This window comes from Cyprinodon variegatus, unplaced genomic scaffold (genome assembly GCF_000732505.1).
Source record: "Cyprinodon variegatus isolate N-32 unplaced genomic scaffold, C_variegatus-1.0 Scaffold56, whole genome shotgun sequence".
NCBI lineage: Eukaryota > Metazoa > Chordata > Actinopteri > Cyprinodontiformes > Cyprinodontidae > Cyprinodon > Cyprinodon variegatus.
Window position 1 is genome coordinate 495,698 of NW_015150509.1, and position 20,604 is coordinate 516,301.

The window sequence follows — 20,604 nt, forward strand, 5'->3', positions numbered from 1 at the left end:
ACCTCGTTAGTAACGCCGTTACTTTCAACGCCGTTAGTCCTATCACTGATGAGAAGTGAAAGAAGTATATCCATAAAGTAGCACTGTGCTGCAAAAAACGTTAGTAACAATATTCTGTATGAACAAAAGACAAAACTTCACCTAATGCTATAATCATTTACACTAACCTCACATTAGATGTACTTTATATATAAACTATCGCTTAAAACTGGTAAGGTAGCAAAAAAATCTATATAATGGAAACATTGGATTTGAAGGTGTGCCACCACGTTTAAACTATCTGAAAATGGGTGTTGAACCTAGAAGCTCTTGAAATCTATGCATAGTTAACATAATGTCAAATAGCCAAGCATTGCTGACCTCAGTTGTTTCAGTGCAGTTCCATCATCCAATTATGGTCTGATAGATTTAGTGGTTGAGCTGGACACTCTGATTGTGATTTGATGAGCCAGATAATGTGCTTTAGGCTTGTGTTGAGATCTTGCTCTTATAGGTCTCACCCAGGCACACGGTGCTTATGCTTGAGCATTGTAATAAATGCCCGGGGGAAGGTTTCTACAGAGTGACTCCAATGCTTCATGGTAACAATTTTTGCAACAGTGGCAAATCTGAATGTTCATGCTGCAATGAGCCAACATGGTAGAGGTCAGTTTGTTTTTGCATTTAGTAAAACCTTCATTTTTAGAAGTTGATCACAAAGTTCAATTTCATGTAGTGTCAAGGCTTTATGTAAAAAATGTGCAAAGGACGGTTACAGATATGTAAGTTTCACCCTTGCTTGAAGGACTGTTGCAGGTCATAGAGTGCATCTACACAAAGCACTGCTACACAGTTTTCTCCGGGGGCACGCCATGGTTACTGTCTCTGTGAGAGTGGATCTGGTTGTAAATAATTTACTTCTACAAATATGAAGGGTCTTTTCTTGGATAATAGCTTGCATGGTTGGAAGAAACATGCCCTTGTTTTCATTCTTAAACTTCTATATCTATAACTAGTTTATGTGAAAATAGTAGCAAAGAAAACCCATGCACCAACAGCCTTTTTTTAACTGACCCCCATAAAAAGACAACCCCGAAGAGTATCATTTAAATTTCCAATGTAATTTTTACTGTACAATTTCAACAAAGGAAAATTATCCTCACACACAAAAGTTAAACTTTACATTAAAAATCCTTATCTCAAATAATGACAGCTTATTTAGAATAAGAAACTTAGATGTATCAATGTATGCATGAAAAAATATTTTGAAAATATATCCCTATTTGGTTTCGCAATAACTTTAAACAAAGGACATTATTTTTATGCTGGCCCTGAGACTTAATTTTTTCATTCACGTATATATGTAATGACAATAAAATACTTTTTTTTGGTCTTGCTGTTTCAGGCTGCTCATGAGAATGATCAAGATTTATAGATGCCTTTTAGTGGCTATAATTCAATCTGAATATAAAAATCTATATGAACTCTTTTAATATTGACAGAGAATTTAATACAGACTGCTGCAGGCTACACAATGTTTTACTTCAACTTTCCAGGATCGTGTACAAACTAATGCAAGGCCATTTCATTTTATTTACCATAATTTATATCAAAGTGTGTTTCAGCTTGATTAGTTAAAAATGAACAGCAGCGCCCTTATTTGGATGGCAATGAGTTCATACGCAGCAGCACATTTCAATCTAATACACTATTATTCAACAATTAATCCAAAGTCGATAATTTTTTACTTCCCTATCTTTCTTTCTCAGCCTCTACAGATAATATTTGAGCCAAAGGCTTCTCCAGAAGCCTCTTACCATGTTGACGATCGGTTCGCTTTCTGCTGAGCTAAAAAAAAGCTGTCATAGAAACGTCAGACCTACCAGCCCATCTCGTGTGACATTGTGATAAAACTGATCGTTTTGTTTGAGTATTCCTACATTTTAATTAAAATAAAATTTAGTGCTGAAAAATTCCAGTTAAGTACCAAAATTTATATGTTTTCATTTCTACTTAATAAAACTTTGTTACTGATGCATGTGTAGGTTCAGCATGCAACTGTGATGGTAATTCAAACCCCATGATTGGAAATTTAATGTGTGGCATAAACAACAACTCTTCATTGTCGTAAAGGTGTAATAAGTATTATTTTACTACCCTGTTGCACAAAATAATTATAATATATCTGGGCTAAGCTGATAGAACCATCTATCAAATCCAGATAATCAACACAATTCATCAGTTGCAGAGGTTTTCACTTTGTTTTGTGGCTGACCTTACTGTTCTCTAGAATTAAGTTTTCAATTGTCTGTTTTCTTCAGTTCTTATCTATATTCTTCTGTCAAAGATAAAAAAAATGGAAAAAATTGAAAGGGTCTGAAGGATGGGTTTAGTGGGATTCTCTCTGTAGGATGGCATAACTTTAGTTTCCTCAGCCAGAGAATAAACAAGTGAAAAATTCTGTTGTTCTGTAAGAAAATGCTGTAGACAGGAAAATTCCTAATGAGAAGGACATTACATGAAAGCCCTTGACACCTTAGTCCTTAGATTTACGTAACTATCATCATTCAGTGGCCCCCTGCGGTTTTAATTCACTGTTTTTTCCTTCCTTCAAAATCAGGTAAATGATTGCTATTAAGGTTTTGTGACCTGTTAAATAGAATTTGCAAATGTAAGTTGACATATTTAATTTTTAGGGTAATCGGAAATTCATACTTGAAGAAATTATGAACAATGAGCACTGAGTAATTTGTTACTACATTTGGTTATTAAGAAAGGAACATTACACATGCCATTATTTATACAAATTTGAAGTAATGAATTGCCTGACCTTCAACTGGAACCTAATTTCATACAAAGTGCTTCAAAAAAGTCCTCTTACCCCAAGATTTAAAAAAATATTTTAATCAAAAGAACAACATAACAAGCACAAGCGACTGAAATTAGTTTCCTTACACAATTGATCGCTGTTGTTGTTTTTATAAACTTATTTTTCTACATGCTTAGGATCATTATCTGTTTTATCATTTTGCACACCTATCCAGGTCTCATGGGCTACATTCTAGGATTCCTGGTAACAATAGTTAGTGGAGACACAATTCTCAAGTGAAATGCTATTTCACTTGTTTTGTTCTTCCCCCATGACTAAACCTGATTTACCATCTCTTTTTTTTCCTATTGCCCTATTTTGGTAGTGTTTGGCGACATATTGAGCTTTCTCATCTTGTCAGCTCAGAGTAAATTAGGATTTTAGTAATATCAAGACTAACAAGATGTACTATCTTTTTACAGCTGCCGTGTGTAATGTCAGGCAGTTAAAAAATAGGGTCTCTGTCCATGGCTCATTTAGCAAATAAGATGAGATTTCCTAGCGTACCTGCCCTACAAAATCATGGAACCTCCCACTAATGTGTTTTATGACTTACCTCTCTGCCTTGGTAAAATAAGCTATGATTGTCACCTAATCTTGTAACCTGTGGCAGCTGTGAGCTATCTCATCAATTAAAACAATTCTCAGTGGAGGTTCGGTTTCCGAAAAAGAATTTCAGGAAAACTATTACACAATTACGATCTGCCTACAGCCGTGTAATTATACTTGACCACAGTTGCTGCTCCTGTTTCTGCTATGTGACGAGGGGATAGCTGAAGTCTGTCTCATTTAAATTAATGTGGCTCTAAAACTTAACTGAATAGATTGATACACACTGATCCCCAATCTTTTTTTTTAAATACCCTGAGTTTTTTTGTTTTTGTTTTTTTAACGAGAGAGAACAAGGGTTGTTACCGAATTAGGCTGTTTCCACAAACCATATTTTTTACTGAAATTATAGTAGAAAGATCACGGAGGTATATTTTATTTCTGAGATCAGACAGAGGAATTGGAGCATGCTACACTCTAAACACCCAGAGAAACGGACAGGACACATGCTGATGGAATGTGGTTCAGTCCCTGGGAGAATTCCCTGCTCTTCTTTCCAATTGAGAGAGCGAGAGAAAGAAAAAAAACAAACAAACACATAAAACGCTTCAGAACATTTGAGTCCCAAAAAGAGCAGAAAGTCAAATACCGAAAGTGTCTGGGAAGGATGGAGCCCGTCTTTTTGTTTTATTGTCCCTGTTTCCTCTTCTTTTCTGTTTGTTTTCAGAATCACTCCAAGCAATCCACTCAATGCTACACCTACTGTACCCTGCATCGCTTTGCTCATTCTTCACCAAGGAGTTGAAAGCTTTCCATTGCAAAATATTTATGAATCTAAATACAGTTATTTTGCTTTTGCAAACTGAGTGCTAGCGGCAAATTGTTGCAGAAACCCTTCCTATAGAGTTGTATTTGCAGACTCAAGCATAAAAGTACATTTGGTGAGAGAGTATTGACTAACCATTGGAAGGTTGGCTTATAGCACTGAAAGAACAGGTTTTCGTGCAGAGATGGATTGGGTTACCCCACCAGCAGACACTATGCTCTGCCACTTGCTTTTAAAAACATGAGCAGGAGTCTATTATTTTTTAGGAACAAATCGTATTTTTTTTTTTTTTTTTTGGTGTGTGAGTGTGTTTTGAGGCATCTACAGAATCTGTGTACATGCATCCATGCATGATTCTGATCAATTCTCATATTTTTCCCTCTTTTCCAACTTAGCCACCAGCCATACTGCCTGAGGTCTGTGTCATAATGCAAATCAATTATTCTTAGCTGGAACTGCGGTTGTGTGTGTCTGTTTAAGAAAGGACAGTGCAGTGTATTGTTTTGCCATCGACCACATCCAGACCCCATATTTTTGAATGCATTAACTCCATGGCTACTGAAGCTGCATTGCCACTGTCAATCATGTGAAAAAAGGGCAGAGAAAGGAAAGCAGGAGGCGAATAAGGTAATGCACTATGGACACTTTAGGGTAATTTGTAAAATTACCCAACGAGAACAAATGAAAAATTTAAAAACCCTGTAAACTAGCATGTATACACTGGAAAACCTTGGCTTCAAGAATTTCAAAATACCTTTGGCACTTTTTTTTTTTTCCCCTCCTGTGTGTATACAGGCTGCAAGCAGTCACGCAGCTGTTTCCATGGCAATATCTATCTGTGTGAGGAATTCATTAACCCTTTCTCGTAGGAGTTTCCAAGCAGAAATCCCACGTAGAATACAGATAGGAGCTGAGTGGGGATACTACAGTGCTATTTTTGACAGAAAATGCAACTATTTCTGAAAAGCTTGCATATTTTTGGAATTTACTGTTGAACTGGAGTTTGCGTTGGAGTTAACAACCATTGTTTCTGTTATATGAAGGCTACTGTAGACTGTTGCATCAGGCCTGGACATTTGAATTTCAGAAAAACAGAGGTGAGGGCAGTTTGACAGGAAATTAGAGAAATGAGCTCAACTCTAGCTGATCGGAAGAGGTTAAACAATTGTAAAAAAAATTTTTTTAAAAAGCTACTACATGATGCTTTTATTTCACACCTTTGAGCCATCCTCATAAGGGGGAAAAAATATAATGCAGGGTTTGATAAAACCCAGCATTGAATAAACAATTCATTTAAATCATGAATCTAAAACTGAAAGAGTATACAACAAAGAAAAAAAAAACTGGCAAGCGATACAGTAGCTACTCCCTCATGCAAAGAAAAACAGGTGCATTTATGTTAGCAGGTAAAAAGACCAAATACTGACTGAATATGCTTAAGAATGAACCATGAGCCAAAGACATGCTGTTTTCGTAGAGATAAACAATTGAGATGATTAACCTGATGCCAAACCTTTATAAACACTTAATTATTCATTTTGCTTATATCAATAAAAGGCCACAAAGGTCTGGTTAAAAATGCACCGCCTTCTGTAAATTAAATGATCTATGAGTTACATAGAGACACAGGCGAGGCAGGGGACAGCATTACAAATTCCTATTAGCGTTTGTCCTCCATCAATAGCTATTTAGCATCAAGTGTTGCACCTCACCAATGCAAATTCTGAAGCTGTTGAGGCATGTGGCTCTCTGAAATGTGCCGTACTCCAGTGAGGTGATCATTTCAGGTCAGTAAGTGGGCTTCTGTCTGTAGGGTGACATAACTTTATTTTCCTCAGCCGGAGAATGAACAAGTGAAAAACGCTGTTGGTCTGTAAGAAAATGCGGTAGACAGGAAAACTCCTAATGAGAAGGAGTTTACCGTAAAGCTCTTGACACCTTAGTCTTTGATTAACGTAACTATCATCATTCAGTGGCGCCCTGCGGTTTTAATTCAGAGTTTTGTCCTTCTTTAAAAATCAGGTCAATGAGTGCTGTTAAGCTTTTATGACCTGTTAATTAGAATTTACAAATGTAAGTTGACTCATTACATTTTTTAGGGTAATCGGAAATCAATACTTTCAAGAAATTTTGAAACAAGAGCATTGAGTAATTTTTTGTGCATTTGGTTATAGATAGATAGATAGATAGACAGACAGACAGACAGACAGACAGACAGACAGACAGACAGACAGACAGACAGACAGACAGACATTAGCTTTAAATCAATGGTAAGCTTATTTCCAAAAGATGAGGATTTGGAAAAATCGAAAAATAGAAAGTGTATGCTGTAAATAACCAGAGAATTGTAGAGAGTTGATCTTCCAGCAGGAACAGCAACTTCTAATATCCAGCCTGTTAATGGAGTTAATGGAGTATCAGCTTGTTTATTTGTTAGAATACTACAGTCAAAGTTTTGGGACAAATCCATCTTAGATTTCAGTTTGATGAAACTCTGTTTATTGATTTATTTATAGGCTTTATTGACATATACACTGTGTCCATTTATATATATATATATCAGAGAAATTTCAGTCAAATGATCCAGACATACTGCTTGGCTTTGATGTTTCCTAAGGCAACATTAGACATTCAATTGCACTGCGTCGCTAATTCCTCAGCAATCCCTCACAAAGAGTATACATGCAGTGACAGTGGAGAGGAAAAAACTTCCTTTAAACAGAAAGAAACCTCCAGCAGAACCAGGTCGAGTATGAGTGGCTTATTGGAGAGGCCGACTGGGGTTCAAGGAGACAGAAGCAGACACACAAAAGGAAAATAAAAGCACTGATCCATAAATACTTTTTACGTAGAATATAACTGTAGAGTTTATTGAAAGAGGTGACTGTTTTTCTTAATAGGTTTTCTCCATAAAGTCTGCGCATTCGCTTTTTTGTAAAGACGAAAAGGGGAAAGTTTCAGTATGTCTATATCAAAAGATGCATAAAATAAAATACTTGCAGCTAAAATTGCAGCCTTTTTATGCAAAAATTGCTTAAAGGTAGGCTAAAACCAAATGCCTAACTTACTTCTGATTGTTATTTGTTAACTACAAAAAAAATAAGAACTTTGTGTTGCTCTATCAGATCAAAGCCGGACAGAACCATTTGAAAATTTAATCCCTGCTGTTTTTTTCTTTATCTACATCTTTCAAATTACATATCATGTTATGGGTTTTGTTTTATTTTCTGATGGAACTTAAACATCACCAGGGATTTTTTATCTTGTGTGCTATTTAAGAAATGCATGTACCCAGGGGCTTCTGCATGCACAAAAGGGGCTTCACACAAGTATTTGAATCATTGTGGTGCAGTTCAGCCTCAATGGGCAACACACTACACTTTCACTGGGCTTTCTGCCGTAGCGTAGCAACAATTGCCTGGCAGCCTGCTTCAAGGTAGTGCTCCAGTGCCCTGTGTTTTCAAAGCCTCTGTACTCATCACTGCAGTCAATAAGCGCCATGATGTACTCTGAAGTTAAAACTTTCATTTTCTCAAAGCTCCAGAGGCGTTCTGTGGAGGCGAGCTCTCAAAGTACTGCTTTGACCTGTCTGTGTAATGAAAGCATAAAATATCACGGTTGAACAATAGAAAATTACAGCAGAGTCATATAAAATAAACATGAACACCGCTTACATATAGGCCATATCCTCTAGCTTGACTCAGGCACTTTGGGACGATCCAAGTCTTTCTTAATTAGGACCTGACTCAGGAGGTCATCTAAATTGTGTTTGACTTGCGTGAATCTGGTAGCATCCAGGGATCTAAACTCACCTGTCAATCTTAAAGAGCAGCTTCTGATTATTGCCTTTGCCTGCATGAGGAGAGACTGAGGTCTTCCATAATGAGGCTTAACATGGGAGCACATTCTTTATGGCTGAATCACATAGAAATATCACTATTTCATTTTGACCCTTAGGCTGCTAAAGGAGACCCCCTCACTGCTAGACTGACCAAATATGTTGCATGATTGCTTTGACTAAAACCAAACTCCTTCAGGAGAAGCTTTGATTGTGTCCTCTGAGGGGGAGCTGACAAAATCCCACATCACATTAATGTTAAATGAACTCTCATTAAGACACATTTTCACTCATGTCGCAGAAGCCACGTGGAGAGAGGATGGAGCATGTTGAGATGTCGCTAAACACATCAGTTAAATACATCATCTGTTACTTAGAGCCGATTACGCCCATTTGGTGGATATAAACAGCAGGGGGGAAACGCCAGTGACTGGAAGGCACCAATGCATTAACCATGTGATACTATTTATATCAGCGGAGCAAGGGGGTGACACACTAACTTGCATGTCTTATGCAACATGTGAACTACAAGAAAAGGAATCACAGTGGACTCATAATGCAAGGGCTCATGGAAGCCAAGCACAAAAAAATGCAGTAAACGGGAAGCTACAAATGAGAGCTCAACAGTTGTGAGTGAAATTTCTTTTGTTGTAAAGCCTGAGCATGAGCGTGCCCAGAGATGGACCAAATTCCTAGCATGCTGTCACCAAGGCTCCACATCTACAGTATATTGTATGTTATTATTGCTCCTGGGTGCACAAAGTGAGATTGTAAGCTTTTTGATTGATTAGTCAATGTTTTTAAAGGTTTCACAAATACTACTATGTTTTACCTATTATGAATATCCTTTTATTTGGCTCATAATTTGACAGAAAAAGGCTATGGTCCACAGAGTGTCAAAAATCATGAAAAGCATTGAAATAGATAAGGATAAAAATACCTTTATGTACAGATAATATTTTTCCAGGGAAGGATCAGCACATATTCCACAGGATATCATAATCCATCCATCCGGAGTACACCCTGGACATGTTGCCAGTCCATCGCAGGGCAGCACAGAGACAAACAGGACAAATAAAACATTCACGCCCACACTCACACCTAAGGAGAATTTAGAGAAGCCAATTAACCAGTCATGTTTTTGGACTGTGGGAGGAAGCCAGAGTACCCGGAGAGAACCCAAGCATGCTCAGGGGGAACATGCAAACTCCATGCCGAAAGACCCCGGGTTGGCAATCGAACCCGGAACCTACCAACTGCATCACTGAGCAGCCCGGTACTGCAGTCAGTGCTAGTTCATTTAAAAAAATGTATAGAGCTTAATATGCTTTGGGGTTTTCTTAAGCAAAACCTTGAATTAAAGAAAGTTCCAAATAGATTACAGTGAACTGGAGAACAGTTGTAACAATAAAAAATTACTCTATTACAGCTCAGTATTCAGCTGATCAAACCAGAAGAAGGCTTTCTAATTTGATGAGCCTTATCCAAGTAGCTGGATGTGACAAGCTTTTGGAAATGAAGGGCTTGTTATTAAAATTCAAATTTTGCTCTTGAAATTTTCATTTTTTTCTTGCTTTTCTTGCTTTGCTAATAACTGTCCTAAATACAGACACCTACTCTGTTTATAGATTAATATAAAGTTTGGAAATATCTTCATAAATAGCACATAGGACTCCTGATGCTTAACACTGCCAGTGACTAATAGAAATTTAGTCAGATTTAGAATACAAAATCAAACTGTTACCTTTGTTTTTTTTATATGATTTTAAAGTTTTGACTTTCCTCTTCAGTGGGGTTTTTGTATGACCCCTGATCCAGTGGTCCAAGTTTGAAAGCAAGTCTGGTTGTGTTGCAGATCATGTTAAGATAATTGTTGGGCCTTCAGTGCCAGGTCACGGTCAGTCATGGTGTTCGCTTTTGACATAAACTATGTAATCGCAATGGCAGCCTGTTTGTCATCAGCACCTAATTCAACTAATACATCACTTAATTGACAGACAGGTCCTTACTCTGCTGCAAAGAAAGCTGGAATGGGGATTCATAAGTATCAAACTCTTATGAAAGCAGAAGTGATGAAAATATACTAAGAGAAAAGACATGCAGGTCAACATCTATGCAAAACCAGCTTATTAATCCTGCAGGGTATCTGATTACTGGTAGAGCATAGCTATTTGTTGTCAGTCTTACTCTTGTCATTGAGCTGGCTTCTTAGGACCTGCCTCAATCGTTGGAGGTATTTGGCCATAGCCCCTTTCCTTGTCACCTCTTCGAGGTTGCCATTTGCTTGTGAGATTTCAAGGTACTTGTAACTGTCCTCAATGTCTGCTATTGTTCCCTCTGGGAGTGAAACTCCCTGTGATGGGCTACCTTCCCTCTCTCAGTCACCAATCGACCACACTTCTCTTGTCCGAATGACATCTCGATGTCTGAGCTGTAGATCTGGGCGGAATGGATCAGTGAGTCGATGTCTCGCTCACTTTTAGCGCAGAGCTTGATTTCATCCATGTAGAGGGGGTTGATTGATGGTGGCCCTGTTCCTGAGTGGGTATCCATTGCCAGTCTTGTTGATTATTTGGCTGAAGGGGTTCAGACCTATGCAGAACAACAGTGGGGAAAGGGCATCTTCTTGGTATATGCCACATTTGATGGACTTGTGAAAGTATATTGCCATTGGCCTCAAGGGTGGTTTTCCACAACCTCTTTGAGTTTGCAATGAAGGCTCTTAGAGTCCTGTTGATGTTGTATTGCTCCAAGCATTCAATGATCCATGTATGTGGCGTTGTGTCATAGGATTTTTTGTAATAAATCCAGGCAGTGCTCAGATTAATGTTTCGAGTTCTGCAGTCTCAAACGACTGTTCTGTTTACCAGGAGCTGATGTTTGGCACCTCTGGTATTTTTACCGATTCTCTTCTGAGCTGTGCTCATGTATTGATCCATGTGCCCGCTTATCTCCGCTATGATCCCAGACATGAGCTTCCATATTGTGGACAGGCAGGTTATTGGTGATAGTTGAAGGGGACGTTACCCTTTGAGGGATCCTTCAGGATCAGGATTGTGTGGCTTTCGTATAGCCTTCAGGGTGGTTTCCATCTCTCAGTAGCTAGTACATTTGTGCTGCCAAACATTCATGGAGTGCCGTGAGTTTCTTAAGCCAGTAGGTGTGTATCATGTTGGGGCCTGGTGCTGTCTAGTTTTTCATACCTGATACTCTTTCTTGGCTGTCTGCCATTGTGATGTTGACTAGATTCTGTTCAGGGTGGTTGCTGAGGTCCTCTCTCAGAGCCACAAACCACTGTGCATCACTGTTGTGTGCTACCTCCTTCTCCATTCTAGGAACAGCAAAGATACTGCGCAAAAGGACCTGAGCTTGGAGGAAAAAGGGAACATGTGTGATATATATATACGACTCTGTGGACTGCTATGAGTTAAGTCAGATAGGATTTCTAAGTCAGCTACAGTGACAATGGATAAAGAAAACCTGACTGAACCAAAGGTTTGTCAGCATCTTTTTAACACTTTATTGCCCCCTAAAACACCACTGGAGACAAAAAAGTAGTTAGAGTCCAAATTCTGCTCCCTTTAATAGCATTGAGCCAGCTGAAAAATGCTGCACAGCAGCAGACATTTTGCAGGGTTATTTACCTGTTAGGACAAGGGATATAACAACAGTTTAAAGTGTATTTAGTGGCAACTAGTACACTTGATCGTTTGTATAAAAAAAAACTATAGGCCCTGAGCATTTTTAGATAATTTTATTCTATAACAGAGTAGGATAGGGTGAGTGATTCAACAACTACAATAAACTGTGTGTGTATGTATAAAAGGTATACATATATATGTGTATGTGTGTGTGTGTGTGTGTGGTCTTTCCCGGGGCAAAATTAATGGTAGAATCTCTTCTGTGACACCATCTGTGAAACATAATACATTTATTATTCTTTTCGTTGCACATCATTTAGGCAGCAATACAGATCATTAGCGATTTTTAAAGCGAAGCTTAAGTGGCTTGCATCACCACAGTCCTTGTGGGCATGACAGGGATGATTAGGAGGAGCAGGGTGATGATGAAGCAGAATTAGTACGATCCCCACGATGCGCCAAATTTCCTTTACATGACCCCCACCCCCCTTTATTCTAACGATATTGGCTCCATGGTTTATCGTCTGCTTTTGTCCCACTGACATCGCCGCTCTTACAGCGCACCGGCTCTGCTCCTTTAAGTGAGCCTTTGCGCAGAGTCTCCGAATCACCACAACTGCATCATTGCTGGGCTGGGTTGCTTAGCAACTGGACAGCACAGAGATCCCTCAAGAAAACCTCCTTCCTGTGTTTAAAACTCTAGCCTGCGTGATTGTGTGATCGTTGATGTGCAGCCTGCTGTAAGGGTGTTTCTGGTCGAAATAGACGACAAAAGAGCGCGTAAACATAACATCAGAATAAACAGAGGATTCTTCCTGTCCCCCGAGCGCGCGCCTGTGAGCGGAAGTAGGCGCGTGTCTAGTGCGTGCCTGGTGTGAGCGTGTGCGTGCTGTAAGAATGTAGTAAAGTGGAAGAAACGCATGAAAATACACCGGAGCACACCCCCAGCATCTTAATGGCTTTAAGGCAGAACATTCAGCTATTGAACATCCTGTCGCTAAGGAATTCACCTTAGGTGTCCCCCACTATTTATTGGATGTTATTTTAAATTAAACTAAGGAAACGAACAAGGTTCCTCTGTCATGTCATTTTGGACGATCGGAGCATACTAACATGTCCAAACGCCAGTGATCGCCGGCCAGAGGAGGCAGGAGTACTTTTCAAATAGCTTAATATAATCCAACGCACTTTATGCATATTTGTGCGTAAAAAAAGAGAAAATCAATATTTCTCTGCAGGTAGTTTTTAATTTTTTTTCCTTCATTAGAGGAGTGATATAGGCAGCTCTGACGTCTGCATCAGATATCACCCACCGCTTTTTCAATGTGCATTTTCCCCTCAGTGACTTTGCGTTGATCTACATCAGCAGCAGCAGCAGCGGCAGCAGCAACCGGGGGGGAAGAAGAAGAGAAAGAAGAAAAAGGAATCAAGATTTCATTTTCTTTTCTATTTGAACCCACCGTCCCCCCACCCCCCTCTGCCCCCCTCCCACCCCACCCCACTCCACTCCAACACCCCACAAATACACATCAGCCGACCGCAGCTTTCAGCTCAGTCAAATATCCTTTAACAGCATCACATTGTGGGCAAAGACTGGCGCCCGGAGCGTCGCTGGAACCATGCCTCTCCTGCAGATCTGGACTGGGGATTTTTATTCACCGATTTGATTGTCAGGAGGCTGCTGCTTCAGCCATTCATGCCAGTGTTTGCTTTTTTTCTGCCTTTCCCCCCCTCCTTCCCCCCACAACTGGACTTGTCATCACTTTTAAAAGTATCCTGTATGCTGTTCTTTTTTATTCGAGCAAAGATGTCTGATCTTCTGGTGCTGGTCGAGGGACTCTGTGACCTGCACGGATTTCCATAGCTGAGGGAAAACAGCGGGGGCCAAATATCAGATTTTTCTTTTGTTTTGTCCTTTATAATGAAGAAATTGCATGAGTAGATGTAGGTGAGTTCATTTGACTGGTTTAAAAGGGCAATTATTATTATTTTTTTAATTGCCTGCTTTTAGTTTGTGCGTTTTGGGGGAGGACCACTGGACTGGTTGGATTATAGGAACTATAAGGATTCGTGGAGATGTTGGGTCGTCAAGAAGAAAAAATATGTGGAATTTCCTCTGCTTTGGCGGCTTTGTCATTCCTATGCTTTGTTCAAAGGTAAGGAAATCTCAATTTGGAAGAAAATGTCCATCAATATATTTAATTAGAGCTTGAAATTTGGGAAATCGCATTAAGGGGGTACCCAGGCCTGCTTATAGGGGCACCGCTGCCGATATATGTTCCATTAGACAGCGGTGCGTCGCGCGCGAGCGTAAAAAACGCGCGTGCAATATACAGAGCCAATTGGGAAATGTAACCTTTTCCTGATGTCCAAATGAGGAAAAGTCATATGTGTTTGGCGCACAGTCAGGGATGAAATAACCTACACACATAAAATATTTATAGGATGATATGATTTATTATAGTATGGTAAACAGCTGGATCTTTAAGTAAACAGGTAAAACAAGTAGATGTGGAAGTAATATCAATGCATATTTAATGGTTCTAATTGCCCACCTCAGTGAACTGAACCAAATCAATCAGAATTGAGGGAAAAAAAATGAATCCCTGCAGGTTGTCTCTCCCTGTAGCTCTCCAGATGGAAGGCTGGGGAAGCTTTCAGCCTTTTAATAAATCAGCTCATGTCAGGGCCTTTCAATGTTTACAGCACACATTTTTTGCACAAGCCTTCTCAGAACATCATTGCACCCAGAATCTGCTACTCAGCTCCCTTATTGTTTTGATGTTGAAGACACTGATGTACATCCCTTGTGGCCTACTCTGTTTCCTTGTCCGTAACGTTCCACGGTGTCAGTTAAAAGATTTAAGGTACCTTGGGACTGAGGCTGCACTTTTTCATATTTTGCTTTCCTGATACCTGATCTGCAATGAAAGGTGGTTCTCATATTACCCAGCACTGATTTTCCCAGAGATTGAAAACACCCAGCTGCAAAGTGAGTTAATAAAAGGGTGCTTCCATGACTCAGACAGCCCTTGTCCCTCCTTTTTTTTTTGGATTTTCCTCAACATTCAGTTTGCACCTTCATTGTAGGGATAAATATTGAGTGGAGAACTGGAGCATCTTAGAGGTTTCAGGTCATGTCACTCCATATTATTAGTTAGTCAGACCTGAATATCAGGGAATAAATGTACATACTCTGGTTCAAGCTGACATCATACTGGAAGGCTTCATTTTTCCTTTTTTATACTTAGATAAGGTTAATATTCCAATGCTACATTCATTCTCATCCGTTTTGAAGGTCTTGCAGTAATGAAATGCTTGACAGATTTACTGCCATCAGAACATCTCTACAGCTGATTAGATGGATGTGCAGGATAGGTTGGTCCAATGCACAAGGCGCAATGTTCAACCTTCCCCCAGATTTGAAGTGCTTTCACAGCACACCTTATTTTGACCAAATAGCCCTAAATTGTTACTGTGAGATCTTAAGGAGTAGAACTCAGTGATGTTTATCTCAAATTTTTAGTGGATATCTTAATAGATTGTTCTCTGTATTTAGCATAAATCGAGACTAGCTTCATTTTGAAATTATGGCTAATTTAAGTTTGAGAGACTAACATGGAATTCAAGATCTGTAGAATAACTCCAATCTTAAAAAAAATCATCATGCTAGTTTAGGAACACATTGTTTTATAAACCCTTAAATCACTGTCACATTTACAACGGCTGATTATTTGCATTGAGGCTGATTATTATTTACCTAGGAAATAGAGGCAGGTCTTCACCATTGATCGTTGTGTTTAAATCGCATACTGAGAATAGATCATGTAGAGGTGGAAACTCTAATTTACTGTAAGCTTGTTGAATGAACCTTTCTCTGTATTCTACTAGATTAATAGTTTTTTTGTGCTAGATGTTGTTGCCAGCTTCACCTTTTTTTTTTAACCTTATTTGTTTCACATAGGAAAATAATTGTTGGTGCACCACCTTATGGAACCGTTTCCTGTGTAATGAACCATCCAGTGCAAAAAATGGTCAAAAGGTCAATAATATAGTATTGGCTTAAACTGCTTTGAGACTGTCGAGATTGAAGTTGTTAGACATGATTTTCTTATTGGCCCTAAATTCTTCTGAATAACCAATTATCATTGGCTCTGGGGTGAACTAATCTGTTATTTATGCCAAGATATTAACTGCTTAGAACCTTAAAAGTGAACTAGAGTACACTCATAAGTGAAAGCATAAAAGCAGACACATGCGTTGCTATGTCAGAATAAAATAAAAAAAGACTTTCTGTTCCTGGTATTATATCCCCTTCCTGAAACATTACCTCTCTGTGCATTAATGCTTAAAAAGCGGAGCTGTGTGACCATTTTTCAAATTTCTACCTAACCTTGTGCTTTTACAAGATACAAACTGTCCCAGAAATGACACAACCCTGCTTTTATTGATTGAGAAAAGACTCTTATGCTTGTGGTTTTTGCCTACAGCTCCTCCACCGGAAGCAGCGGAATGTCTGTGGCCAAGACTACCGTGGACAAGTTGCTGAAGGGATATGATATCCGTCTCAGGCCTGATTTTGGAGGTATGTGGTGTAAATGTGCCTGGTTTGTGGGTTTGGTTACAAAGGCTACTGATGTTTTATTGGGGGATGCTTTGGATATCCTGACATTTCTTACTCTGAAATTCTGCAGTGAAATATTGGGACAAGTTGTGTTGTTATTTTATCAATTATTTTATTGAAGAGTCCTTCTCTTTGAGATTAAATTCAAACATCTAGTGAGAAACAAAACATGTAATTTTACAAATCTATTCATACATTTTGCCTTTTCACATTTGACCATGTTTCAGCCACAATATGTGTTTTTCTGTAAGTCTTGAGACAGAAAAGCAAATTATTGCAACAGCAAGGTAAAAGTAGATTGATATACATTTTTGAAGATTGTTTTATCACTAAATATCCAAAAAGTGTGATGTGCCTTTGCATTCAGGCCCTCTGAGTCAATATTTGTTTAGAGACTGATAGATTGGTCAATGCTTCTAATCAAAACACCCCAAAAACACAGTCAAAAAGTATGAAAACCATCTGTGATCAAAAACTTTCAAGCATTCTCAATAATTGTAAACAGGTTAAATGCCGGACCCTGGACCATTTTAACATCTGAACACCCCAAATCATTTAGTTACAACCCTGACTGTCTGTTTAGGGTATGGACATCTCTGTTCTTCCTCACCTTGGACTTCCTGGGATCTTCTTTCATAAACACACCATACTCGTTTTTTTTCCAGGTGGTTGCTTGATAAGAGCTCTTGGTGGTAACAGATGTTGATATTGTTAAATAAGTATAACTCGGTTTAAACTTTCCCTCAACTTTGTTTCTCACACTGTGTTCCTTGGTCTTCACGGAGGTGTTCGTTTGCAACAAACCTCTGAGGTCTACAGGGAACAGCTGGATTTCTACTGCGATTAAATTATTCACAGGTGGTATCTAGTAATTTATTAGATGACTTCTGAAGGCAGTTGATTGCACTGATTTATATTTAGGGCCCTCAGAGTAAAGGGAGCTGTTTACAATTGCAAATGAATGCAAATTACAAACTTTTATTTGGAAATCACGTCTTCTTTTTCTTCTTTCTTCTTAGTCTATCTTTAGTCTATCATGATACCGCCAAAATACATTCAAGAGGTATAAAATCTTTTGCAAACAACTGTAGATCTAACCTATTTTTTTATTAAATGTATTATTTTGAGAACAAATGTGCTTAACACAATTTACTGCTGAACACAAAGGTTGTATAAAGATTCCTTATAAATGCCTCTGGTACTGAACAGTTTGCTGGATCAGCTCCAGTAGTTGTCAAGTAGTATACACACCTTTGGAGTTTGAGTCGTAGTATCAGTAATGTTTAACTTTCCTCAAAGCAAACATCTGAGACCTGTGTTCATGATGCATAATAAAAAGAAGGCTTTGATTTACATTTTCGAACATAAGCGTTTGGAGCTTGGTCACTTGTAACCCTCATAATGGATTGAATTTTGACTCAGTCCTGATTAGCAGCTATTGTTAAAACCCTAATTTGCTTCAGAATTAGAATTGTAGTCTTTGAGTTAAGCAGCAGCTTCATAATGTGTGGTTCATACGCTCAAAGCTCTGCTTTCTGTGAGGACGTCTGTTGCTGCTTGATACTGTCAAAAGGACAAAAATCTTAGCAAGCTCTCAGGACGTAGTAACAGCATTGGATATCAAATTAACAAGAGCAAATGACACATCCAAAATGTGTGGCATCAATTAATTTTGCAAGGGTTGGTTGGATTAAAGTCTACAGTTGGAAGAAGAGACATGCTGAAATGTCACAATCTTGCTTTTAATACTTTTACAAGATGCAGAAAATGCACATTAATCACCCCTTTCATTATTCTTCACTTTTAAGCATCATTTGATTTAGTTTAATGGGATGTGAATAACTATTGCCTGAAATAAGGGTAACAAAGTACACTTCTGGTGTTGATCTTTGTGGTTTAGCTTTATTTGGCCAATATATATACAATGAACCCCCCAAGGAAATAACCTGATATATAATTTTATAAATTAGTCAAACAGAAGTAATATAGAATATTTTACAAAAGAAAAAAAATCAAGTTGTCTCACATATATGAGGGGCAATTGTGTGTTGCTCATAGTGATGATTGGCTCTTTCAAAAAATGGATAGAAAAAAGTGAGTGATTTATATCTAATCCCTAAACAAGTTGTGTTAAGGAGCAAAGTGATGTGAAGGAGGCATTTTATATAGATGTGATTGGTGCGATTAGGGCGCTTTAAGTGGAGGGAATGAAACCTGTGGTGGATGCCAAGTGATATTTCTTGGAGTTCCAAAATCTAAACTTTTGAATCTGTAATTTCCCGTCACGTCAACCAATATCGGACTGAATGTTTTCATGATGTAGGGTGAAGGAGCGCAGTAGAGACAAAGCTGTTTTTATATAAGATCGAGGACAAAATTATAGGCAGCAGTTTGTAGTAGGCCTAAGTTGTGTAACTTATTATTACTAATTATTGAGACACGTCCCTTGCTAACAATAAGCTATCATTGGATGCCATGTGGAGTTGAACAACCAAAACATCAGCTAGCCGATAGAAGCTCCTCCTATATGATGTCACAGTAAGGTGAGCAGGCTGTTGTATTTGCCGCGGAAAATTTTGTATTCTGTGTTACTGTGCAAAGGGGTATCAATTGAAAAGTAAGTGGATTAATCAAATTATAACATAGTAACATTTTCAATTTGTCAGCAGACTAAATTAAGTAAATCTTCATCAGTGCAGACAGTGTGTTGGCATGGTATAGCATAGGAAGTGGCCAAAAGTACAAAAAGTTCTTGCCAGGAATCATATTACATAAACTAATGAGCCAAATACGTAGACACACTATGCTGTAGCAATATTTACTCTAAGCAAGATATCGTAGCCAAAATAACTGTTAAACTAAAGAGTTTCAGGAAAACTGGACATCCACAGTTTGCCATGGGGTGGAACGGTTCACTGTTTCGTGGTCACGGTTTTCAGTTCGATTCGGTATATGTTGATTGTTAGCCTGACATGTTGGTCATGTTGCTGTTAGCATAAACAAAACGTGTTGCAAAATGCTTGCACACCGTTGCACTTTTATCCACAACTTTCTTTCCGCCGTCATTGTAGGTCACTCTAAATGCAAAGTTGTCCCATACAGCAGACCTATAAAGTGCTGCTGGCGCGTCTTCCAACTCCAGTTCTTTCCACTCACCATACCCACACACGCTCATACACTCCACAACAACTGATTTTTTTCTGCTACACCCAGCTACGCTGCTTCGCTTCTTCTTCTTGTTCACTACTGGTGGTTGGCTTTGGTCGCAATACCGCCACCTTCTGCTCTGGAATGTACACGCTTCGCCTATGAGAAAAAGGAGCAGCGCATGAACCGAACGAAACACATGCGAATCGAACCGAGTCAATCGAACCGAACGGTTCGGACGGTTTTCATAAACCGTTCCATCCCTAGTTTGCCACTATGAGCCTTCTTTAGGATCAGCACCATGGACAGCATTTTACAACTAAAATAGGCTGTAGATGTGTCCCGGCTCTCGCTAGTAGACAGATGGAGATAGGGACCAGCACCCCTTGCGACCCCAGCTAGAATAAAGCGTGACGGAAAATGGATGGTTGGGTTTTTTTTTTTATTTCAGCTGTTGGAGCTGTTTTGTAAAGACTTTATTGAGAAAGAATTACCTTCTTGTTCAAAAATACCTGGACTTTAAGTAAATGTAATAATTTGTTTACCTATGGCACATTCACTTATTAAAACACACTGATCAATGTACAAAACATCTAGTATTTTAATTTGTACAACCATGTCTTTAAGTTTACCAAACAGAGCAAGATAACCAAATATCAAGTGAACTTGTAGTTTTCTAGAATCACTGTTGTACTCTGACTTCTTAGGGTCTGTAAAAAAGGATTTCGTAAATGAAATTTAAATTTAACTTACAGTACCATACAGTAACCTTCTTCTAGATTTACATTATTTTTCTATCAATGTCCTCTGAATTGTGCCTACTAATTACGTATATGTCAGTGTTATTCTTTAAAATTTGCTGCAGGCAGCAGCTTGTCAGTCCTGCCGCTATAACACTCTTGATGATAATGAGATCAAGCAGTGAAAAATGTATAGCAGGTGTGCCTCTTCATGTAACCTTCCACCGGTTGGGTGCTCACCCAAGCAAATGCTCTGATCAAGCCTTATGTGCCAGGATATGTTAGTTTGATGAAAGTCGTTGAAAAACATTTTTTATAGTTTTTCCCTTATTGGACTGGTTTTCACCCCACTCAAAGAATCTGAGATTTTGCTTTAAGTAAAGTTTATTTA

At 38.7% G+C, this 20,604-nt stretch overlaps 1 protein-coding gene across 1 annotated transcript in view; it reads left to right on the forward strand.

Annotated features, from left to right (window-relative positions):
- Window positions 1-13,224: 13,224 nt before the first annotated feature.
- LOC107082584 (gamma-aminobutyric acid receptor subunit beta-4-like) overlaps window positions 13,225-20,604 on the forward strand; it is a 70,239-nt gene continuing 62,859 nt past the window's right edge. The window contains exons 1-2 of the mRNA XM_015371351.1: window positions 13,225-13,858; window positions 16,193-16,287. Of these exons, the coding sequence (XP_015226837.1) occupies window positions 13,779-13,858; window positions 16,193-16,287 (175 nt within the window). The 5' untranslated portion in view covers window positions 13,225-13,778. The remainder of the gene's footprint in view (window positions 13,859-16,192; window positions 16,288-20,604) is intronic.